The sequence below is a fragment of the Leptodactylus fuscus genome, chromosome 5, assembly GCF_031893055.1.
Source record: "Leptodactylus fuscus isolate aLepFus1 chromosome 5, aLepFus1.hap2, whole genome shotgun sequence".
Classification (NCBI taxonomy): domain Eukaryota; kingdom Metazoa; phylum Chordata; class Amphibia; order Anura; family Leptodactylidae; genus Leptodactylus; species Leptodactylus fuscus.
Window position 1 is genome coordinate 201680669 of NC_134269.1, and position 26798 is coordinate 201707466.

At 43.9% G+C, this 26798-nt stretch overlaps 1 protein-coding gene across 1 annotated transcript in view; it reads right to left on the bottom strand.

Annotated features, from left to right (window-relative positions):
* Nucleotides 1-594: 594 nt before the first annotated feature.
* The window catches only part of LOC142203916 (solute carrier family 22 member 4-like), a 35883-nt gene continuing 9679 nt past the window's right edge, over nt 595-26798 (bottom strand). The window contains exons 2-10 of the mRNA XM_075275022.1: nt 18827-18930; nt 14753-14907; nt 8023-8194; nt 7045-7171; nt 6860-6960; nt 4843-5057; nt 4415-4597; nt 3803-3938; nt 595-2466 (exon numbers count right to left, since the gene is read on the bottom strand). Coding sequence (XP_075131123.1) covers nt 2376-2466; nt 3803-3938; nt 4415-4597; nt 4843-5057; nt 6860-6960; nt 7045-7171; nt 8023-8194; nt 14753-14907; nt 18827-18930 — 1284 coding nt within the window. The 3' untranslated portion in view covers nt 595-2375. The remainder of the gene's footprint in view (nt 2467-3802; nt 3939-4414; nt 4598-4842; nt 5058-6859; nt 6961-7044; nt 7172-8022; nt 8195-14752; nt 14908-18826; nt 18931-26798) is intronic.

Consider the following 26798-nt stretch of genomic DNA (forward strand, 5'->3'; position numbering starts at 1 on the left):
TGTGGGGGGATAAATAGGACACTATTATCTGTGGGGGGGGGGGGGGATAATTAGGAAGCTATTACCTATGTGTATTAACTATTTTTTATGAGTCCCAATAGCATTTTGAACACAAGTTTTATAAAGATGGCACTAGCTGTATGATTCATAAGTGAGTGATGTCACTTGTCCTACCACTCAGGTCTGGCGTTAGGGAAACACTGTGTAAACAATGGGAGGTTCACATAGCAGGCAAACAAAGCAGCGTTTCTAGAGCAATATATTTAGGAAAAGTCTTCAATTTACATGAGCTACAAATATAGATAGGAACCTTGAGATGGGACAACCCCTTGAAGAATATTGGGCCTGCCACAATAACCTGTCTGTTCATTCCTGGACACCACCCACATTCTGCCTACATTTCATAATGAATCATTAAAATCTTATTTATGTCTCCCCTCCCGTAACTTCTATTTTTAATATAATTTTCGTACAAATACTTCCTATTGTAGCACTTTAATTTTTTTTCTGAGAATTTGTGCATATTTTTGAGGTCACATGATTGAAATGTCAAGTATCATGTTGATCATCCATTAAGTAAGTAAAAGGCAGAGACAAAGGGCAAATTTACTTTATTATCGTGGTCACAACTGATTGGGTAGGTCACCTTTTTAAAAGGGCTTTATTGAGTTAAAGATATTGATGCTATAACCTTAGACTATTGGGCAGAGGCGTAGCTAGGGGTTGAGCACAGGGGGTGGGGGTAGCAAACACGCCCAAGTGGCCCCCCAACTCGTGTGGCCATTAGGCTTCTTCTCTCATGCTGGGTGAACCACTAGCTCATGAAAAACTGATAAATATTCGGTGTCCCCAAGAAACTACTTCTTCTTCAGTAATGTACCAGAGATAATCGGACGTGACAGTGAGTGTGCGCTCTTCCAGCCAACTTTGTAAGCACCAGTGAGTGGGGGCCTGGTGGCCCTGGACAGGTCAGTGTACAGAGAGAACCATATCCACATGGCTGGGCTGTGTGGGTCACGATGATGTGGGTTCCTATGCCGTTACATGTGTATGGCCCCCATGGAGTATAGGATGCTAGATGCACTGGGAAAAGACAACAAATGATAGAATGCATATACCCGTGTATACTACTGTGCATTTAAACATGACATTATGCCTTTAAGGGAGCAAACTACTTGGGCTTATAGTGGAGCTGATAGTAAAACCCATGAAACAGGAGTCTCTGGTGGAGGAAAGTCCAAGCAGCACTTTTCCCTCCGCCTTTTTCATGCCGAAACCACACGGACCCTATTATAGTCTATGGGGTCCAAGGGTTTCCTAAGTTGACCGCGTTCTTATGTGGATTAAGTTTCTGTTTGGGGGTTCCCAAGCTGACCCCCCGAATGGAAACCCATGCACAGAAGTGAACCAGGCCTTAGTTGTAGAAATCATCTGCTGTATGTGATGCCTATTTTTACCTATAAAAGGTTTGTTAAAAAAAATAAATCAGGATTCAGTATCTTTTTGGGGTGCCAATACATGAATTGTTTGTGAGAAGATTTTAAGGGCTGATTTCAGCAGATTTGTGATGTGGGTCTTGGTGGTGGGTGCTCCATGGTTGCCCACTACAGCCCCGGTGCTCCATTTTGTACCGGTACCCCCTTCATGGAGACAGGCCAGGTGTTGCAATGATGTGTCAACATCGTACAGACTGTACCAGGGTGTGCCCGCTTCTAGTATGTCTCAAGCATCAATACGATATAATCCGCTTTTGTAATCAGATTTTCCAGACACTCCTCACTGTGTTAAAAGACAGACAACAAACATGGCTGCCAAGTTTTATTTCTATAGAAAGTGTCTTATAAATCGTTCATTGAACAGAACTGATTTTTTTGGTCACAATTTGTCTCAACCTAATATAGGCTTTACAGTAGAAAAGCTTTCATAATCTTTTAGCACGTGTCCAGAAAGCAAGAATATTACGTCTCTCAGCTCTCCGGATTCTGCAGTCAGGCAAGACCGAGAAACGCGCGTCCAAAAGATCTGAATGTCGACATGATCTCAATGGCCAGAATTCCATACGGTATCAGAAATTACTAACAAAAATCACACAATGCAAAATTAAAAACATACAAAAAACACAGGAAACAAGAGAAAAATGCCCTCTGGGCTTCCAGCACAGCGTTGTCAGCGGGCACAGGTGATAGGATAGGTGGCTAGTAATGCCGGCTAATACTGGTAGTGCCAGACCCCTTCTTCTTTGGTGCGTCCATAAGTGATAATATATGAAGGCGATCGTCTAATGGGATGTGTAGTTACTGGCTATCTTTCCTAAAGGCACAGCAATGGACATGACCGATCCTGTACCCTGGGGGTTAGAAGAATGAATCAGAACTTCATAACTTTGTGGTCATTAATATCATGCCATTTTTTGATTCTTCGGAATTGCCATGAAGATCCTTCTGAGAATTCCTTCTGCAACATAGTCTGAAAGAGATAAGACAAGACATTTAGGAAGACTATGAGGAATTGAGTCGGAAGGACAATCCCATTTTAGGCCTGGCCACATATGGGTGTAGTTACAGCGGGCTAGGGTAAGCTCACACGGGGTTTTTTGCTCCGGAACCTGAGGCGGAGGGTCAGGTTCCGGACCAAAATACGGGTAGCTGTGACTGGTTGCCGAAGCACTGCACCAGCATCCAGTTGCGCACTCCATTCCGGATTAGGCTCAAATGAATGGGCCTAGTCGGGAGGGAGTGTCTTCAGGCGGATGCCACGAGGCGAATCCACCTGAAAGAATGAGCATGTCGCTTCTTTTTTCCAGGAGCCGGAACAAACGGCTTCCATTGATTTAAATGGGAGCTGTCTTTTTGTTCAGGATATTTGAGGCGGACACGGCTTCATTGTCTCATTCTGTTTATCATTCACATGATCTTTCCGCAGCTCAGTCCTATTTAAGCTGTTACAGTATGTCATATATGGCACTGTGCCTGGTATACAGTGATGTGGCCGCAGTGCTCAACCAAGCGCCATGACCCTTCTAACCAGCATGTCAGACAGTTTGCTGGTGGAAACTGCGCCATGATTTGGTATAATTGCCAAGATTTTGGTCTAAAATACAGATACACAAAATAAGTCAGCTAAGGGGCAACATGGTGGCTCAGTGGTTAGCACTGCGGCCTTGCAGCACTGGAGTCCTGGGTTTGAATCCCGCCAGGAACAACATCTGCAAGGAGTTTGTATGTTCTCACCGTGTTTGTGTGGATTTCCTCCCGTTCTAAAAGGACATACTAATAGGAAATGGAAATGTACATTGTGATATGTGTGTGTTATGGGGCTCACAATCTACATACAAAAAACTAAGTAAGTCAGCTAAGGGCTCGTTCACATCTGCGTTGTCCTCTCTGTACTGCAGGTTTCCGTTTCCTGCATAAAACAGAGCAGGAGACGGAAACCTGCAGGAGTCTTTCTCACCCATTCATTTGAATGGGTGAGAAAGATGTCCGGCGGTGAGCGTTTTATGCTCTCCGCCATGAAACAGTGTTTTTTAATCCGGACACAGAGTCGGACATGCAGTACTCTGTGTCCGGATTAAAAAATCCGGTTTCGCGGCGGAGAGCATAAAACGCTCACCGCCGCTCACGGCTGGACCCGGTCTGTGCCTTCCGTCTTCTGGCATGCAGAAGACGGAAAGCACAGAACGGAGGGCTGAACGCAGGTGTGAACCTAGCGTCATAGGTGGTATAAACCTAAATCTGTGACATCTGTACACTGTCAAGTCTACCATCCAGTATCAACCCCAGGGATAAATGTTTTTCTTTACCCTGTTACACTCTGTATCTGGTCCATATTTTCAGGTAGAGGTCTACCAAAAGTTTCTGGGAAGAGTAGCACAAGAAGTCCGATAATTACGGTCAAACTACCCATGAGGATATAAGGCAGCAGCCGGTTATAGGCACCTGGTCAAAACAGGAAAGAATATATTATGTAGTTACACATGCAGTAATAATTGTCTAAGGCCTCGTTCACATCTGCATCGGTAATCCATTTGAACCCCCTGAATGGACTACCAAACGCATTTGCAAGCGGTGTGCAGTGGAAGCACACGGATCCCCATAGACTATAATGGTGTCCGTGTGCTTGCCGTGACATCTCCGCAGGGAACATGCGAACAGGAAACTACTTCACAATCCACTTTCCTGTCCGTATGATTCGTGTGGGCAGCGCACGGCAAGCACACAGACCCCATTACAGTCTATGGGGTCCGTGTGATTTCACTGCACACCGCTTGCCCGTTGGTATTCAGCCGCTTACACGCATTCTTATGGGAGTGAGGTATTCGATCGAATACTATTCACTCATCTCTAGTGACTACCCTATTGTCACAGATCCCACAAGCAAACATTTACATTTAGAATTTCAATATTAATCTTACCTAGGTAAACAAAGTATGGAGAGATGACGCTTCCCACCCGAGAAGACATAGAACCGATACCCACGCCCATATTTCGTATGACTGTAGGGTAAAGTTCAGCTGTGTATACATACGCCATGGAGAAAGCTGCTGTAACTCCAAATTTCCCCACCATCACCATAATAGTGGACAATATATTGAGACCTAGAAAAATATATAAGGATAAATTATTAGTATTCTCTATTATTAGCAGTGATGTATCGTAATATACTGTGAGGGTAACCCTAAGTGGTTTTTCATATTGGTGACATATCCACAAAAATGTCTCCGTATCTATAACCGTGTATCTGTGCCATCCATGGTGCTCCCATTATATATCACACCAGGTTAACCTCAGGCGAACGTGGCATTTGTGGCCACTTTGGCACCCTTAAGAATATAATACTTACTTGGTGGCACCAGTTGTATAAGAAGAAGCACAACTCCCCCGAGGAGCATTGTTCCACACATCGAGTAGCGCCTAGATACATGCCCAAGAAGCTGCCATGCTATAATATAGGATGGAACTTCAATGGCGGCCATAAGGAAGCAATTCAGAAATGGATCCCCGTGCAAATTTGGTGTGTTTAGGGAGACACCGAAATATCCAATGGATACGATCAACCTAGAAGAGAAGCATTGTTTCATATCAGGGCGGTGTACATATGAAATGATGTCCACAATGTAGCGTGAACAAATGATAATATAACATGGTATAATATATGATAGAGGGCACAGTCTATGCCCCGTTTCTTCTTGTTAGTGGGAACCATACATACATAATATGATTCTGTATATAAATGGATTGTTAGTCATCTCTTCTTAATATTTAAAATTATTTTATAGTTGCTGTTTTGCTCTTGGGTGCAATAAAATATAATTGTTATTGCTTCATAATTCCGGGTGTGTACTTATTTTTCGTGTGAAACTTTCCAACTATAATAAATTGTAAACAACCCTGTCAGTGATTTTCTGGAAAAATCCAACTCGGCTGACTGCTACCTGTCTTAGGTTATGGCCCCATGTTGCAGAAAAACTGCTTTTTTTTGTTGCAGATTTTGTTGTGGTTTTTTTCATGGATTTGGGCGCATGCGGTGATGTATACTGCTGGAAAGCCGACAGTGCGCTGAATTCAGCACACTGTCGGCTTTCCTGATCTGTGCCCCGGGTGAAGAGTTATCGGTCCCGTTACCGTAGCTCTTTACAGTCAGAAGGGCGTTTCTGACAGTCTGTCAGGAATGTCCTTCTGCACAGCAGCGCCTATCGTGCTGTACTGTGAGACTGGGGAGGAACGCCCCCTCCCCTCCTGATAATACTCATCTATTGACGAGTACTGGGAGGAGAGGGAGGGGGCGTTCCTCACCGCTCACACTGTACAGCGCGATAGGCGCTGCTGTGCAGAAGGACGTTCCTGACAGAGTGTCAGGAACGCCCTTCTGACTGTGAAGAGCTACGGTACCGGGACCGATAACTCTTCACCCGGGGCACAGATCAGGAAAGCCAACAGTGCACTGAATTCAGCGCATTGTCGGCTTTCCAGCGGTATATAACACCGAATGTGCCCAAATCCATGAAAGGTCCTCTTTAAGCCAAAGTCTGGATTGAATTTAAGATGCGGGAGAAGTATAAGAGCTTCCTATATAATTCCCATTCCTGTTGAAGCGACCCTTGGCTTTGGATCAAAAACCGCAAAAAAAATCTGCAAGAAAGGTTTTCCGCAATGGGGCTACAAGGTCATGGATGTTGGTTGGTGCCCAATGTAGCGGAATCTTGCTGAAACTGTCTGGGCCGGAGGGTGTCCGACCTTTATGACTTTTCTTTTGGATGACCCCACTACCATACTTAACGCCATTCAAAAATGATGCCCCTGTATTCCGCCTTTGTTCCTTACCTAAGCCATTTCCACTGCCTTTAGATCCCTGGTCCTTCTCTCTGCTCTGGATGTCGGAACCCTACGTCTTACTGGTGTTGGAGCACATGGAGAGACCAGGGATCTAAATGCACCCTGGGTCTTGGTAATCCATGGACACCTTCATCAGTAGTGATGGAAGAGATCATTGTGCAACCAATGACAGGTGGTGCCCTGGACAATTGCCTACCCTCACTGTCAGCTTGCAACCCCTGGTGAGAATCTATACATATGACACCCCAGCATGTATATAAGTGAACTGTGTGCAGCAGCCCAGTTAGACCCAATGAGTGCATCCGAGTTGGGGTCGAATTTGCAGTGCAACGCAGTTGGATGACACGTGGAGTGACCATCCAAATCCATTCTGATGAACTCACTTGTATTGTGGCTTCTGATCCATTCTGTTCCGATGAAACGTAGCAGAATAGGACCTGCTCTATTTTTATCATTACAGAATGGACCCTTGGATGGCACACGTGGGACTTTTATACGGTATCTGATAGGATGACGTCACTCACCATAACAGGATAGTAAGTACTGTGATCAGTCGTATGTTGTGAGTCTTTACTAGATCAAATATAGTGTGTCGCTTGTTGTGGTGCTGGTTGGTGTCGTCCAGCTATGGAGAGAAAACAAACCAGTATAAGTCTATCTGACAGGAGGGAATCTCTCCGTTCCGCACAGACATTATTACATACGTTACCTCGGCGGTTTTAAAGATGACTGCAGGGGCAGGAATTTTATTCTGTTTTGCAGCTTTTCTTATTATCGCCTCTGCCTCTTCTATCCTCCCCTGAGAGACCAGCCATTGCGGAGATTCTGGAATAATCCTGGAAAAGAAATCAGGAAAATTCTTATTCTTTTAGAATAATAGATAAATAAGATCATAGGAAAATAATATCCTAAAGGGTGATAGAAAATAAAAGAGCTGTTCTTATGTAGGATAGGTAATAAATGTGTAATTGATACGGTTTCCCACTCTGGGACCCTCACACAATGGCAGTCCTCCATCCGCTATCATGGCCGGTGAGACTGAGAATGAATGGAGGCGCCAAGGATATGTGTAGAGATCTCCAAATACTTTTATGGGGTTATGGAGACAGCTGAGCTTGCGTGCAAGCCCTGCTTTCTACAAATAGACTATATGGACAAACCCATTAGGCCAATACACGTGACGCATTTCTGCCTTAGAGAACACTTAACACTATCTCAGCCATGTTAGCTTTCTAGGGATAGAAATAGTGTCTCCATGACCTTGGGGTGGGGATATGATAAAAGGATCTTCCAGCGTAAAACCAGACGGATATTTACTTTACAAGCAGTAAAACCAAGGGCAATAAAAGATTATATCAGCGATATCAGCATCCTTTCCACGCCATTTTTTTCGGCAATATAGATAGTATATTAAATAGTGATAATATGAGATAATAGTCTAATCTGTAGGGATATGGCTACTGGTCTCCCCATCAATCCCATTACCAGCAATCTCACACTCCATAGAGATGGATTGGATAGACAGGAACCTCACAGAGAGGCCATTCTATTGACGGGTGAAGGTCCCAATATCCAGACCCACATCAATAATGTCTCTAAGGCAAAGGTTCAAATGTTCATGAAATATGGAGGATGAAAAAACAGCAATGACATGATGGACAGAAAGCATTCATTCACATCAACTCACCACCACAAGGGGACACATAGCAGCCCGGGAACAGTCAGGGCCATCAGCAATGTCCGCCAGTCCCGGATGAAAAAGGCAAACAAAGGCAGAATCATGTATCCGATCGCAAAGAATATGCAAATGCCTAATGTCGAAAAGATGACACGAGCCGACTTGCCAAGAATTTCGCATCCTATTGAAAATAGCAGGAGAAACACAAAGTCTGAAAATGGAGGCTTTATCAGAAACATGACCTAGTTGAGGGATGAGAAAAATGGTTTTTAAGGCTTTTTTCCCTGTAAACTAATTCATTATAGTCACAGCACAGAAATCAGACGTGCGACTGTAGGGAGAAGTAAACCTCTGTGTTCATCACATGACTATGGACTGTACATCACATGACTGTGGACTGTATATCACATGACCATGGACTGTATATCACAAGACCATGGACTATATATCACATGACCATGGACTATACATCACATGACCATGGACTGTATATCACATGACCATGGACTGTATATCACATGACCATGGACTATATATCACATGACTATGGACTGTACAATACATGACCATGGACTGTATATCACATGACTATGAACTATAGATCACATGACTGTGGACTGTATATCACATGACCATGGACTGTATATCACATGACCATGGACTATAGATCACATGACTGTGGACTGTATATCACATAACCATGGACTATAGATCACATGACCGTGGACTGTATATCACATGACCATGGACTATATATCACATGACCATGGACTATATATCACATGACTATGGACTGTACATCACATGACCATGGACTGTACATCACATGACCATGGACTGTATATCACATGACCATGGACTATAGATCACATGACTGTGGACTGTATATCACATAACCATGGACTATAGATCACATGACCGTGGACTGTATATCACATGACCATGGACTATAGATCACATGACCGTGGACTGTACATCACATGACCATGGACTGTATATCACATGACCATGGACTATAGATCACATGACTGTGGACTGTATATCACATGACCATGGACTATAGATCACATGACCATGGACTGTACATCACATGACCATGGACTGTATATCACATGACCATGGACTATAGATCACATGACTGTGGACTGTATATCACATGACCATGGACTATAGATCACATGACCATGGACTGTACATCACATGACCATGGACTGTATATCACATGACCATGGACTATAGATCACATGACTGTGGACTGTATATCACATAACCATGGACTATAGATCACATGACCGTGGACTGTATATCACATGACCATGGACTATATATCACATGACCATGGACTATATATCACATGACTATGGACTGTACATCACATGACCATGGACTGTACATCACATGACCATGGACTGTATATCACATGACCATGGACTGTATATCACATGACCATGGACTATAGATCACATGACTGTGGACTGTATATCACATGACCATGGACTGTATATCACATGACCATGGACTATATATCACATGACTATGGACTGTACAATACATGACCATGGACTGTATATCACATGACTATGAACTATAGATCACATGACTGTGGACTGTATATCACATGACCATGGACTGTATATCACAAGACCATGGACTATATATCACATGACCATGGACTATACATCACATGACCATGGACTGTATATCACATGACCATGGACTGTATATCACATGACCATGGACTATATATCACATGACTATGGACTGTACAATACATGACCATGGACTGTATATCACATGACTATGAACTATAGATCACATGACTGTGGACTGTATATCACATGACCATGGACTGTATATCACATGACCATGGACTATAGATCACATGACTGTGGACTGTATATCACATAACCATGGACTATAGATCACATGACCGTGGACTGTATATCACATGACCATGGACTATATATCACATGACCATGGACTATATATCACATGACTATGGACTGTACATCACATGACCATGGACTGTACATCACATGACCATGGACTGTATATCACATGACCATGGACTATAGATCACATGACTGTGGACTGTATATCACATAACCATGGACTATAGATCACATGACCGTGGACTGTATATCACATGACCATGGACTATAGATCACATGACCGTGGACTGTACATCACATGACCATGGACTGTATATCACATGACCATGGACTATAGATCACATGACTGTGGACTGTATATCACATGACCATGGACTATAGATCACATGACCATGGACTGTACATCACATGACCATGGACTGTATATCACATGACCATGGACTATAGATCACATGACTGTGGACTGTATATCACATGACCATGGACTATAGATCACATGACCATGGACTGTACATCACATGACCATGGACTGTATATCACATGACCATGGACTATAGATCACATGACTGTGGACTGTATATCACATAACCATGGACTATAGATCACATGACCGTGGACTGTATATCACATGACCATGGACTATATATCACATGACCATGGACTATAGATCACATGACTGTGGACTGTATATCACATGACCATGGACTATAGATCACATGACCATGGACTGTACATCACATGACCATGGACTATATATCACATGACTATGGACTGTACATCACATGACCATGGACTGTACATCACATGACCATGGACTGTATATCACATGACCATGGACTATAGATCACATGACTGTGGACTGTATATCACATAACCATGGACTATAGATCACATGACCGTGGACTGTATATCACATGACCATGGACTATAGATCACATGACCGTGGACTGTACATCACATGACCATGGACTGTATATCACATGACCATGGACTATAGATCACATGACTGTGGACTGTATATCACATGACCATGGACTATAGATCACATGACCATGGACTGTACATCACATGACCATGGACTGTATATCACATGACCATGGACTATAGATCACATGACTGTGGACTGTATATCACATGACCATGGACTATAGATCACATGACCATGGACTGTACATCACATGACCATGGACTGTATATCACATGACCATGGACTATAGATCACATGACTGTGGACTGTATATCACATAACCATGGACTATAGATCACATGACCGTGGACTGTATATCACATGACCATGGACTATATATCACATGACCATGGACTATATATCACTTGACTATGGACTGTACATCACATGACCATGGACTGTACATCACATGACCATGGACTGTATATCACATGACCATGGACTGTATATCACATGACCATGGACTATAGATCACATGACTGTGGACTGTATATCACATGACCATGGACTGTATATCACATGACCATGGACTATATATCACATGACTATGGACTGTACAATACATGACCATGGACTGTATATCACATGACTATGAACTATAGATCACATGACTGTGGACTGTATATCACATGACCATGGACTGTATATCACAAGACCATGGACTATATATCACATGACCATGGACTATACATCACATGACCATGGACTGTATATCACATGACCATGGACTGTATATCACATGACCATGGACTATATATCACATGACTATGGACTGTACAATACATGACCATGGACTGTATATCACATGACTATGAACTATAGATCACATGACTGTGGACTGTATATCACATGACCATGGACTGTATATCACATGACCATGGACTATAGATCACATGACTGTGGACTGTATATCACATAACCATGGACTATAGATCACATGACCGTGGACTGTATATCACATGACCATGGACTATATATCACATGACCATGGACTATATATCACATGACTATGGACTGTACATCACATGACCATGGACTGTACATCACATGACCATGGACTGTATATCACATGACCATGGACTATAGATCACATGACTGTGGACTGTATATCACATAAGCATGGACTATAGATCACATGACCGTGGACTGTATATCACATGACCATGGACTATAGATCACATGACCGTGGACTGTACATCACATGACCATGGACTGTATATCACATGACCATGGACTATAGATCACATGACTGTGGACTGTATATCACATGACCATGGACTATAGATCACATGACCATGGACTGTACATCACATGACCATGGACTGTATATCACATGACCATGGACTATAGATCACATGACTGTGGACTGTATATCACATGACCATGGACTATAGATCACATGACCATGGACTGTACATCGCATGACCATGGACTGTATATCACATGACCATGGACTATAGATCACATGACTGTGGACTGTATATCACATAACCATGGACTATAGATCACATGACCGTGGACTGTATATCACATGACCATGGACTATATATCACATGACCATGGACTATATATCACATGACTATGGACTGTACATCACATGACCATGGACTGTACATCACATGACCATGGACTGTATATCACATGACCATGGACTGTATATCACATAACCATGGACTATAGATCACATGACCATGGACTGTACATCACATGACCATGGACTGTATATCACATGACCATGGACTATAGATCACATGACTGTGGACTGTATATCACATGACCATGGACTATAGATCACATGACCATGGACTGTACATCACATGACCATGGACTGTATATCACATGACCATGGACTATAGATCACATGACTGTGGACTGTATATCACATGACCATGGACTATAGATCACATGACCATGGACTGTACATCACATGACCATGGACTGTATATCACATGACCATGGACTATAGATCACATGACTGTGGACTGTATATCACATAACCATGGACTATAGATCACATGACTGTGGACTGTATATCACATAACCATGGACTATAGATCACATGACCATGGACTATATATCACATGACTATGGACTGTACATCACATGCCCATGGACTGTATATCACATGACCATGGACTATAGATCACATGACTGTGGACTGTATATCACATAACCATGGACTATAGATCACATGACCATGGACTATAGATCACATGACCGTGGACTGTATATCGCATGACCATGGACTATATATCACATGACCATGAACTATATATCACATGACCATGGACTATATATCACATGACTATGGACTGTACATCACATGACCATGGACTGTACATCACATGACCATGGACTATATATCACATGACTATGGACTGTACATCACATGCCCATGGACTGTACATCACATGACTATGGACTGTACATCACATGACCATGGACTGTACATCACATGACCATGGACTATATATCACATGACTATGGACTGTACATCACATGCCCATGGACTGTACATCACATGACTATGGACTGTATATCACATGACCATGGACTATAGATCACATGACTGTGGACTGTATATCACATAACCATGGACTATAGATCACATGACCGTGGACTGTATATCACATGACCATGGACTATATATCACATGACCATGGACTATATATCACATGACCATGGACTATATATCACATGACCATGGACTATATATCACATGACTATGGACTGTACATCACATGACCATGGACTGTACATCACATGACCATGGACTACAGATCACATGACCGTGGACTGATTATTATCACTTTTATATTACTGATTTTATTCATTGGAAGGAAGTGAAATAACCATGAGGAATTGATACAGAAACTATATTGGAAAATTGTAGAACTTTTTAATGTACAAATAAGATTTGCTTCCCAATATTTGCCTGAAACTGAACAAGTCCCTTAGGCTGAGGGGCCACATTGCGGGAACACAGCTTTTTTTGGTGAAGATTTTGCTGCGGTTTTTTGAGTCAGGAGTGGACTGAGCAGAAAGAAGAAGTATAAGAGCTTCCTATATATCTCCTATTCCTTGCAGCCATTCTTGGCTTTGGCTCAAAAAAACTCAGTAATATCTGCACCAAAAAAAGCGTGGGGCCTAAGCCTGGAGCATTTATTTGCTGAGGTTTTCTTCTGCCGAGGAGTGAACAGGAATTGAGCCGCAATAGTGCGACACGAACACTACGCAGTGTATGGAGCAATCTGTCCAGCTCGCACATTGTGCAGATATTATCAATCTCATATATCAATCCTAAGTATAGCATATGAAGTCCTGAACAACCCCTTTAAATAAATGCAACAAATCCACCTATCTGTTTAAAAATAAGACGGTTGCACATGCTCAGTGCAACTGGGAGCAAGTTTTTCTCACTAGAACTGAACATATTGGAATAACGTTCTGAGAGGTATCAAGAGAACACCAGGGGGCGCCATGACAAGTCTACAAGAGCAATAGCTAGACGTGGGAAAAAATTTTTATTATCAAAACTTGTTATGTTTTGCCTAGTCCAACACTGAAATCTGATATTTGTCGGGCTATCTACTATGCAAGAAGCAAATACACGTTGTTACTGTTAGAAAGTCACACGCAATAACATTTCATGATGTGTCTACACTGCAGATAGAGCCCATCGGCAACAAGTTGTGATCTGGGAATGAGGCGGTATATACAGTAGTCGGTCAGCTATATCCAACTTAGTTATGGATACTGAATCTATCTCCGTCTTATATGGGAAAATCAGTCGTATACAAAACTATTTGCTGATATTGGGCAACCTAAAGGCCCCCTGCCCCTTGACAAGACCAGCTCTCCTCACCAGTCCTATACATACCTAATATAAAGGCTGAAACATAGTTAGAGATCTGTCCCATCCCGACAATGAGGAAGAGGATGGCGAACATCTCCCAGCTGGTGGAGAATACTTGTATGATGCTGAAGCCGGTCTGCACCGCCATTGTTCCAAAGAGGACCTTCTTTCTTCCAAAGCTGTAGAGAAGGAATACGTCATGAATAAATCACAAGAAGTGCTAAGGAATTGTTACTTTAGCTATTATCGTGTTTGTTCTTGTAGGTTCACTGAAGAGATGTTATTACACCATGTCGTCCTGTATAATGATCTCGCCCTGGTTCTATATAACTGGCTTTATAAACTCATATTTCTAATAATACACTCCCTTTAAGTGTGGAATATGAACTATATGTACATATACAGAGATATACGTACACATGGCCGTATTACAGATGGCATAAAGGTTCAGGAATCCTCTACCGTACCTTCACTAGTCATAGGACGGATATCTTACTTGAGAAATGGGTTCCATTTTCTAATGGAGCGGCTGTCAATGGGACTGCCAGAGATAACTGGTGATCCCATTAATGTTAATGTGTCGTCAGATCAGGCAAAGCACCCTAAGGGTAAGTTCACATAGGGTTTTTTGGACTGGAACCTGAGGCCGCTTCAGGTTCCGGTCCAAAATAGGGGTAGCTGTGATTCGATGCCGATGCAGTGCACCGGTATCCAGTTGTGGTACTCCGCTCCGGATTAGGCCCAATGAATGGGCCTAGTCGGGAGTGTCTTCGGCTCGCGAAGAATGAGCATCTCGCTTCTTTTTCCAGGAGCCAGAACAAACGCTCCCGGAAAAAAGAACCGTCTTTTTGGTGAAGATTTTGATGCGGATACGGCCTTAAAATCTTTCTTTTTTTTTAATGTAGATTGTGAGCCCCACAATGTACTTTTTTTCCCCTGTCAGTATGTCTTTTTGGAATATGGGATGGAAACCCATGCAAGCATGGGGAGAACATACAAACTCCTTGCAGATGGTTTTTTGCCCTTGGTGGGATTTGAACACCAGGACTCCAGCACTGCAGGGCTGCAGTGCTAACCACTAAGCCACAGTGTGGCCCTTCTGGCCTCAAAATCCTGACCAAAAAACTCCATGCAAACTTACCCTCATTCTCGTGGGGTCAGACCTGCACCAATCACCAAATTACCCCTACACTTTGGATAGGGGATAACTTGCGATGACTTGAATGCCCTTTGAACATCTTATTAAATTATCCAGAACGTTTACATTGGAGACACTTCTCCTTAGAATGAGGAAGCCATTCCTGGAAGGGCCGGCAATACATTTACTGTCACTCAACATTACAGTCTGAGCTCTCGGACAATAATAGGGGTGCTGGGTAAGATTAGGCCATGAGGAAGTCGTGGCATTCATGGCTGAATGGATTGTGCATCAGAATGTGAAAAAGGATCTAAAGTAATGGCCGTTTGATGGCAGACGGGCACAGGATGTTTTTGGGCACAGCAGACATAACGTACGACTGTAATTATAGCCTGGAGTTACATTTATCTGTGAAACAGTCAAAGATCACATGTCTACAAGACTCATTTTCCTAACACTTTGTACCTGACACAAGTTAATGTTTCCTACATCCCTGCTTACACTGCATTACAGTACAATAATGTGTAAAAGAACCAAAGTGACAAGGTCTACAATACTTTATAGTGGCAAGTTCATCCGAGCGGGGCACACGGCCAGGCAATACACGGCGGACATTCTGGTGTATGGCCATTGATATCGTACGAGGGTGGCTGAAGTCGACCAGAATGGGAACTGCTTTTATAAAAGGTCTCTCTGATCTGGATCATACAAGGGGTCCTGAGGGGGTCATGTGCCCGAATAAAGCATATGGACAGGAGTTGTCTTCACGGGACAACTCCTTAAGGCCGGGGCCTTAAGTAAAACTCCGCGAAGTTTCTGTTTACAGCACTGCAGGAGGAGCTGCGATGGATTGCCCCGTGAGGCTTTAGCCTAAAGGGGTTGTTCAGTGTCTACTATTGATGGCCTATCCTTAGATACCTAAGTACTTTAGTACCTACATCTGCCGCTACCGTTTTTACGGTGAATGAGCAGCACACCTCCCATACTCTCTTAGTACAGCTGATCTGCGGGGGTCCTGGGTGTTGAACCCCACAGATGTAATAAGGATAGGCCATCGCTAATAGAAAATGGATAACTATTTCCCTTTTCGTAAACTATGGCATATCCGTAGAGTATGCTGAACGCGGTGGGAGTCTGACCCCTGGTACCCCCAATGATCCCAAGAGTGACGGTGCTGCAGTAAAGGCCCTAAGATGAAAGTGTCCAGGCCAGGCCTCCAAGAATCTTAAAATGAAGGCATAGCTACACATCATCTCCACATAACGTAACGTTTTAAACCTGCAGCGTGTCGATTATTTTGGGAGGTGTTTGCTGCGGTGACGCTTGAAGGACAACCGTGCGGCAATCTTGTAGAATTTTTGCGCTGTGTGACTGAGGCTTAAGTTATTTTTCTTTTTCAATGTAAAATGAGATGCGGTACAAGTCTGCTCGATAAGCTGGGTCAACCCAGGAGGAGTTTACGTGGGTTCAGGTTGGCACGGAGGGCACTGTCATGAATACAGGTAATGATATAGATCTATATTAGATAGAAGCCATCAGAACAATGTCACAGCTTGTCTACTAGATCAAAGGCCAAAAAGGAATACGAGGGGATCCTGTAATACGAGGGGATACATGAGCTTAGATACACATGCAAACACTATGTCCATCTGCTTCCTACCCACCCATAACAATATCTATAGAAATCCATAGGATCCTAATGTCCTTACACCCAAGTCACAAGCTAGTGACCCTTGTCTAGTGAAGCGTGTATGTCTTAGGTAGGTAAATTTCTCCTCTCTCTGTCTTCAGCATTCATGGCTCTACCTCTGCAAATCAGTAATCTGAGAAATGAGGAAGTAATATCAATGAAGGAAAGCGGCCGGACTTTCAGAACATTGAGCTTGTGACTAAACACGCCATTTAAATGCCATGGAAAACCCTCATTAAAAACAGGTTTAAAACTGTTGGCACACGGCGTGGCGGCTCCTTCCAAAGATGCTGAATAGGGTTTAGGTCAGGGCTCATAGAAGCCACTTCAGAATAGTCCAGTGTTTTCCTCTTAGCCATTCTTGGGTCTTTTGGGTCATTATCCTGTTACAAGACCCATGACCTGCGACTGAGACCAAGCTGTCTGACACTGGGCAGCACATTTATCTCTAGAATCCCTTGATAATCTTGAGATTTCATTGTACCCTGCACAGATTCAAGACACCCAGTGCCAGATGCAGCAAAGCAGCCCCAGAACATAACAGAGCCTCCTCCATATTTCACAGTAGGGACAGTGTTCTTTTCAAGATACGCTTCGTTTTTCTGTCTGTGAACATAGAGCTGATGTGCCTTGCCAAAAAGTTCGATTTTTATCTCATCTGTCCATAGGACATTTTGGCAGATTCAAGTTATTTCTGTGACCATTGTGGGTTTTTCTTTCATTAAATGAGGGGGAACAACAATTTTATCCACGTGTGTGTGTGTATACTGTATATTATTACATATATTATACAATTTACTGTAAATCAGCAAGTCTTTAACCACTTAAGACAGGGGCCCCACACTGCGAAAAAAAAAAAAAAACACTACATATTACAGTAGTTGCAAAGTGGATGGGATTTTGGCTAACCCCATCCACATATTGCAGAAAACAGTCTGCGGTGAAAATTCTGGTATATTCCATACAGGTATATTAGAAGGTAAAAGTCATAACTGCAATGCGATTCTGCTGCGTTTTTTTCTGCAGCCCTTTTAGGCCAGTTTTAGCTGTGTTGTGTGTTTTTGTTTTTTGTTTTTTTTTTACAATTGTTGCAATTTTTCCGTCAAAGTAGCTGTTTGCTTCTCTTTTGCCACAAAAAGCCAAAACTTTATTTTCCCATGGGTGTCGTCTTATCGGTATCTGTAAATCAACCTTTGCCCAGGTATACCCTTCCCTCCAATGATACTTACGAGACAATATTACATGGAGGGGAGGGATCTAACCACATTACCTGTCTGAGAGCTGTCCAGAAATAAATGACCCCGTAAGAACACCAGCAAAAAACAAAGACGTTGTCAGCGGCCCCTTCCAGTCATTGTCACAGACTATATCCCACTGAAAAATAAAATGCAGATGAACTAACAAATACTAAAATATATGAATTTTCGGCACTTGTTTCATATACTTTGTCAGTATACAGTGTCTACCAATAAGTATTTGGACACCTGAGCGGCAATTACAGTCTCAACCCTCCGGGGCTTTCCACAAGTCCTTGTATTATGGCTAGTGGTATTTTATTCCATTCGTCTTGGAGAAGACAGGTAAGTTCTTTCACCGATTTTGGTCGGCTGCAGCACCCCATAGTTCGGCAATCCAACTCGTCCCAGAGGTGCTCGATAGGGTTCAAGTCTGGGCAGGCCAGTCCAGTCGGTTAACCTGATTGTCACTGTACCAAGCCATGGTAGACCTCGCTACATGTCAGCCGGCGTTGTCATCCTGGAAGTAACATTGGTCCGACCCATAGCACCGCCATAATGTAGGAAGCACCCTGTTATCTATAGACGTTGGCGTTGAGTTTACCGTGCACGGGACCAAGAGTCTCAGTCCATACCAGAAGAAACACCCCCAGACCACAACTCCACCTCTGCAGAACTTTACTGGATGTCCAAATACTTATCGGTAGACAGTGTATTTCCTAAGTTCAATGACCAATGGAAATTTGTGGAGAATATCCCGAGTTTTTGATGCAGTTTTCAAGTCGCGTCAAAGGCGAGAGAGTAAAGAACTTTATTTTTTTTCTATCTCTCACATCCAATCCCGTATTTGTCTTGCCCCCAAACTGCATCAAAAATGCCTCATTCCAGATGTTGTCATATATTCAACTAGAACTGAAATATTGGGATATGAAAACATTTCTAGCCTAAGATCTGTATATCTGACTTTGTGTGGTATTGCAGTATGTTTACTACTTGTTTCATTTATTTGATTGTAGTTACTGTTAGAGATGAGCGAGTACTGTTTGGATCAGCCGATCCGAACAGCACGCTCCATAGAAATGAATGGATGCACCTGGTACTTCCGCTTTGACGGCGGTCGGCCGCTTAACCCCCTGCGTGCCGGCTACGTCCATTCATTTCTATGCAAGCGTGCTGTTCGGATCGGCTGATCCGAACAGTACTCGCTCATCTCTAGTTACTGTTCTTACATTGTTATGGTCAAGCAGGTATATAAAATATACAAGATTTTATGCCTATGAGGTCAAATAAAATTTTTTTTCCATTACATAAAATCATGGTAAGACCCAATGCACACGACTGAGTGTGTTTCCGATGTGGGGCTGAGTTTGCAGTGGAAGACACTTGGATGACACTTGGTGCATTCTGTGGTCTCCTCTATGGGGGTCTCCAATAACACCTGCTCTATAGTCATCCACATCATTGGAACAGAATGGATTGCGCCCACAGAAGTGAATACATAATGCACTCAGATATCACTCCCCGTGTCATCCAAGTGGACTCTGCTGCAAACTCGGCCCCACATCGGAAGCAACATTAGGTGAGGAGTAGTGCCTCCACGTGGCCTGGAGGTGTCACTGTTGTTAAATTCTATCAACCTTAAAAAGGACCTTTCACCCCTCCACCGACTCCAGTTCTTAGAATCTGTTAACGTGAGCGTAGTTAGTTTTGGTGCGTGATATGCTATTGGTGCAAGATATCAATCAGGCAAGGGGTGTGATTCAGAGGTCCAATCAGAGGCAGAGATCAGAATCACACCCCTTGTCTGCTCTTCCCTGACAGCACAGAGCCTACATAGTATATCAGGCACCAAAACTAACTGCACCTATTGCCCAGGAACGGTGGAGCTAGGAAAATCCAACTGTGGAGCTGCAGCTAGATAGCAACCACTCAATTTATTATTTCTTTAAAAAAACAATTAAAAGCAATGCTGTAATTGGCTGTTATGGGCCACAATTTCAGATTTACATTTTTGGAACGTGCGCCCTTTGCAGGCACTTCATATCTGGCTATATTTATAACTAGGTGAAGAGGAAGAGATGTCACCAGGGCCGGAAACAGATTTTAATACTCATCTGCTAAGAGAGACCCAACCCAAACGCGCGCACACCGAATACAAACCACATAAATAAATTCTGCATGCATGACCTTCCATAATCCCTTGGCCTATTTTAGGTGGAAATATACAAGCAATTCTTTTTTTGTTTTATCTTCCTATCCAAGAACCCTAACTTTTTTATTTTTCTGCTGGTGTAGCTGTATGAGGATTGGATTTTTTGGGGGAATGGGTGCACGGGTGTACGCTTCAGATTGCCTGTAGAAGGCCTTCTAAGTATATGAGCTATATACTGTACTTTCACTTTTTTTTTCTTTCAATGCATATTGCACATAAAAATGGAGTATATTCTATAGGACTCGCTACGTAAGGAGACGTTCTCCCCTAAAAGCATTGCTCCGCTAAAGTATATATCAAAAGGTCATATAATAAGTAGGTTTACGGATTAATAACCGGCGCAACCGCCTTTTTTTGTTGTGTGTATATAGGGATAAATAATGCAGCCAGGCTAGGACAGTAAACAGGCGTGTTTGCATGATGTAACCATGTGTGTGCCAGATCTGTATAGGCTTTTATTGTTGCTGGTGACAACACGACACAATGCTCAGCGCGCGTCAGAATGCTTAGTCATGGTCTCCATTTATGTCACCTCGCACGCGCCTGAGATCTTGTCAGAGTTTAACTAAATATATACCAGTCATTCATGTCATGGTGTTCTCTTGAGTCATATACTGTATATAAGATTAGGGGACATATGGTTTACATCCTGAGACTGCACACCCATCCTGGTATGGAGGTCTGATACACTAAAGCCGGGTTCTCAGGAGCTGAATACGACACAATTTCCACATGGCGTACGCTAGGTCACCCCTCCATTTGCAGCACCTCTCAAAACAGGGGTTCGGGTAATCCCCGTTCTGGAGGTAGGTGGGATCCACATTGATCAGACATTTATGGTAAATTTTGTGAATGTGCTAAAAATGTCCATAAAAGAATCTGCAAATACTGTATGTTTACATGGGTGGAAAGGAAAAATGTCTCTAGTGCCACCTACTGGAAGGTAGCCCCTCTATAGGTCAATGCTTGACTTTCTAGAAGACTTGTGACATGACCTGTAATACAAGCCAAATCAGAAAATCAGACACCAATTTGCGGACAGCCGTATTGGGTTTATGGAATAGCTTTATCTACAATCGGTTGTCAGATTGCAAAAGCTGGACTACAATGCAGTGAATCTCTCATGCATACTAAGCAGGGGTGGGATGCAAATGGCTCCTCCCATCTTAGGAGAAGAGAAGCCCCAACCCCGTTTTGACTGTAGTATGGCTTCCTGTCCTACCACCTTCCAACTTGTAGACCAGGGGCCACATTAAGCCCCTGGCCTACAAGCCGTAGCAGTGAGAGGTAAGTGTTACTTATGTACTTACCACTCTGTTCCCCAGCCTATCCCACTCCTTCCTGCTTTGGGCACATGACACAACAGAACAGTGTACCTGGAGCAGAGCAGGTAAGTACTGAATACTCACCACTATGGGAACCACTCTATAGAGGGCCATTGTATGGGGGACTACTGTATGAGGACCATTATATAGGGGACCACTATATGAAGACAACTGATGGGGGCCATTATACTGTTTCAAGGGCAGTGATGGGACTACCGTATTATATGGTGGAAGTGATGGGGGCTATATTATTGTACAGGGGAAGCAATGGGGGGCATTCATTCAAAATACCCATCCTATACCAGCAGCTACATTTACTTTAGGTTAGACAATTGCAATGTGGCTCTGGGCTATTGAAGATAGCTCCATATAACAAGTTAAACATCACTTTCACATGTGTGCATATGCCGTATATTTGAATATGCAAACGCTGAGCATCATGTGAAAGTTCCCAGGCTTACAGGGTCTAAGTGAAGAAACCAACCAGATCTTCAAGACCGCTGTCTACTGCAGTCTAGTGACCAAGCGCTATTACATGCTTACGTTCAAAGACATCCCAAAGTCCAAAAATTGATTCCTTAAGGTCACGGTGATTTTTCATTTACGCTATTTCCTCTCTGTCTTCCAAGAACTCAACTTTTTTAAGTAGAATGAGGGCTTGTTTTATGCAGAACAAATCGTACTTCATAGCGGCCCCTTAATATGCCATACAATTTACTGGGAAGCTGGAAAAACAGCTGAATGGGGAAATAAAACCAGGAATAGTCGTTTTTTATGGGAATTTGTTCTTACAGCAGTCGCAGTCGTGCAGTGTGAAGGACACATTACCTTAAGGGAGCCTTCACACGGAGTAAACGCGCGTGTATTTTTGCAGAATACACGTGTAAAAATAAGACTCCCATTGACTTCAATGACATTTTACAGGCGTATTTTTACACGTGTATTTTGCAAAAATACACGCGCGTTTACTCCGTGTGAAGGCTCCCTTATTCTGCGGGTCAGTAAAATCATGACAATACTAAATTTCTGTCGTTCTGTGTCCTGTTTTGATATCTTACAAAATGTATAAAGTGACCTATTCCGACACCTGTAAATTCTTATATGTCTGACTACAGCGTTGTGAATGGTTTTCTTTTGTTTCTGCGCGGAAGATTGTGCGTGCCATGAAACTTCTTGATCAATTTTGTTCCATTTTTCAGGGGCGGAAGAGGTGAACAAAAAGAATGATATGGGTAAAGTTCACACTGGGTTTTTTGGACCGGAACCTGAGGCGGCCTCAAAAGCCAGTGGACTGCACCGGCATCCAGTCGCGCACTCCGCTCCGGATAAGGCCCAATGAATAGGCCTAGTCCGGAGGAGGGGAGCGTCTTCAGGCCGAAATTGCGAAGCGACTCGGCCTGAGGAATGAACATGTCGCTTCTTTTTTCTGGCTCCCGGAAAAAAACTCCTGAGTGGTTCCCATTGATTTCAATGGGAGCTGTCTTTTTGGTCAGGATTCTGACCAAAAAACTACATGTGAACTTACCCTAAGACTACCGTGTTTCCCCGAAAATAAGACAGTGTCTTATATTAAATTTTGAGCCTAAAGATATGCTATGTCTTATTTTCAGATGTCTTATTTTATTTTTGTGTGCTGCCGCCGCCACTGTGCTGCACGCATATGTGCTTGCTGCGCAAAGACTGTATGAAGAAAAACATTGCAGCCGGCTGAACGCTGTGTGCGGTGCTCCATGTGCACAGGAAAGCCGGCTGCTGCCGCTGCTGTGATACCGTACATTGTATCCAGTGTTCCTGCTTCTGTGGGATGAGCTGAGAGTGGACCCTCCACTGCATACGATGCTTAGTGTATACACAGCAGGCATCTCCCAGCTCATCCTACAGCATCAGGAACAGTAGATACAACGTATTGCAGCGGCGCCAGCAGCCGGCATACCTGTGCACTTGGAACATCGCGCACAGTGTTCAGCTGGCTGCAATATTTTTCTTCATACAATCTTTGCGCCGAAATATTATTATTATTATTATTATTGGGGGATGTCTTACTTTCGGGGGGTGCCTTATATTAGGCAATTCAACAAAACCTCTGCTATGTCTTTCTTTTGGGGGATGACTTATTTTCGGGGAAACAGGGTATCAGATCTCAGACTAAGAGTCCAAGTGTACTTGGATTAAAACAAGCTCTGATTAAAGATATATGCGTCTGTCCCGTTTTTGGTGCAGTGGGATGACACATCCATGGGCCAAGTATCAGAAGTTTGTTCTCAATAAGTGACCTGACAATTGGGCCTTGGACAGCAGGGTGGGTCAGTGGTTAGCACTCTTGCCTTGCAGACCTGGGGTCCTGTGTTGAATCCATATGAGACTTGTAGACTCTCCCTGTGTTTGCATCAGTTTCCTCCGGGTACTCCAGAATCCTCCAGTAAATCAGCTTGCTGTGAGATAACTAATAGAGATGAGCGAACACTAAAATGTTCGAGGTTCGAAATTCGATTCGAACAGCCGCTCACTGTTCGAGTGTTCGAATGGGTTTCGAACCCCATTATAGTCTATGGGGAACATAAACTCGTTAAGGGGGAAACCCAAATTCGTGTCTGGAGGGTCACCAAGTCCACTATGACACCCCAGGAAATGATACCAACACCCTGGAATGACACTGGGACAGCAGGGGAAGCATGTCTGGGGGCATAAAAGTCACTTTATTTCATGGAAATCCCTGTCAGTTTGCGATTTTCGCAAGCTAACTTTTCCCCATAGAAATGCATTGGCCAGTGCTGATTGGCCAGAGTACGGAACTCGACCAATCAGCGCTGGCTCTGCTGGAGGAGGCGGAGTCTAAGATAGCTCCACACCAGTCTCCATTCAGGTCCGACCTTAGACTCCGCCTCCTCCGGCAGAGCCAGCGCTGATTGGCCGAAGGCTGGCCAATGCATTCCTATGCGAATGCAGACTTAGCAGTGCTGAGTCAGTTTTGCTCAACTACACATCTGATGCACACTCGGCACTGCTACATCAGATGTAGCAATCTGATGTAGCAGAGCCGAGGGTGCACTAGAACCCCTGTGCAAACTCAGTTCACGCTAATAGAATGCATTGGCCAGCGCTGATTGGCCAATGCATTCTATTAGCCCGATGAAGTAGAGCTGAATGTGTGTGCTAAGCACACACATTCAGCACTGCTTCATCAAGCCAATACAATGCATTAGCCAGTGCTGATTGGCCAGAGTACGGAATTCGGCCAATCAGCGCTGGCTCTGCTGGAGGAGGCGGAGTCTAAGGTCGGACCTGAATGGAGACTGGTGTGGAGCGATCTTAGACTCCGCCTCCTCCAGCAGAGCCAGCGCTGATTGGCCGAATTCCGTACTCTGGCCAATCAGCACTGGCTAATGCATTGTATTGGCGTGATGAAGCAGTGCTGAATGTGTGTGCTTAGCACACACATTCAGCTCTACTTCATCGGGCTAATAGAATGCATTGGCCAGCGCTGATTGGCCGAATTCCGTACTCTGGCCAATCAGTGCTGGCCAATGCATTCTATTAGCTTGATGAAGCAGAGTGTGCACAAGGGTTCAAGCGCACCCTCGGCTCTGATGTAGCAGAGCCGAGGCTGCACAAGGGTTCAAGCGCACCCTCGGCTCTGATGTAGGAGAGCCGAGGGTGCACTTGAACCCTTGTGCACCCTCAGCTCTGCTACATCAGAGCCGAGGGTGCGCTTGAACCCTTGTGCACACTCTGCTTCATCAAGCTAATAGAATGCATTGGCCAGCGCTGATTGGCCAATGTATTCTATTAGCCTGATGAAGTAGAGCTGAATGTGTGTGCTAAGCACACACATTCAGCTCTACTTCATCGGGCTAATAGAATGCATTGGCCAGCGCTGATTGGCCAGAGTACGGAACTCGACCAATCAGCGCTGGCTCTGCTGGAGGAGGCGGAGTCTAAGATCGCTCCACACCAGTCTCCATTCAGGTCCGACCTTAGACTCCGCCTCCTCCAGCAGAGCCAGCGCTGATTGGCCGAATTCCGTACTCTGGCCAATCAGCACTGGCTAATGCATTGTATTGGCGTGATGAAGCAGTGCTGAATGTGTGTGCTTAGCACACACATTCAGCTCTACTTCATCGGGCTAATAGAATGCATTGGCCAATCAGCGCTGGCCAATGCATTCTATTAGCGTGAACTGAGTTTGCACAGGGGTTCTAGTGCACCCTCGGCTCTGCTACATCAGATTGCTACATCTGATGTAGCAGTGCCGAGTGTGCATCAGATGTGTAGTTGAGCAAAACTGACTCAGCACTGCTAAGTCTCTGCATTCGCATAGGAATGCATTGGCCAGCCTTCGGCCAATCAGCGCTGGCTCTGCCGGAGGAGGCGGAGTCTAAGGTCGGACCTGAATGGAGACTGGTGTGGAGCGATCTTAGACTCCGCCTCCTCCAGCAGAGCCAGCGCTGATTGGTCGAGTTCCGTACTCTG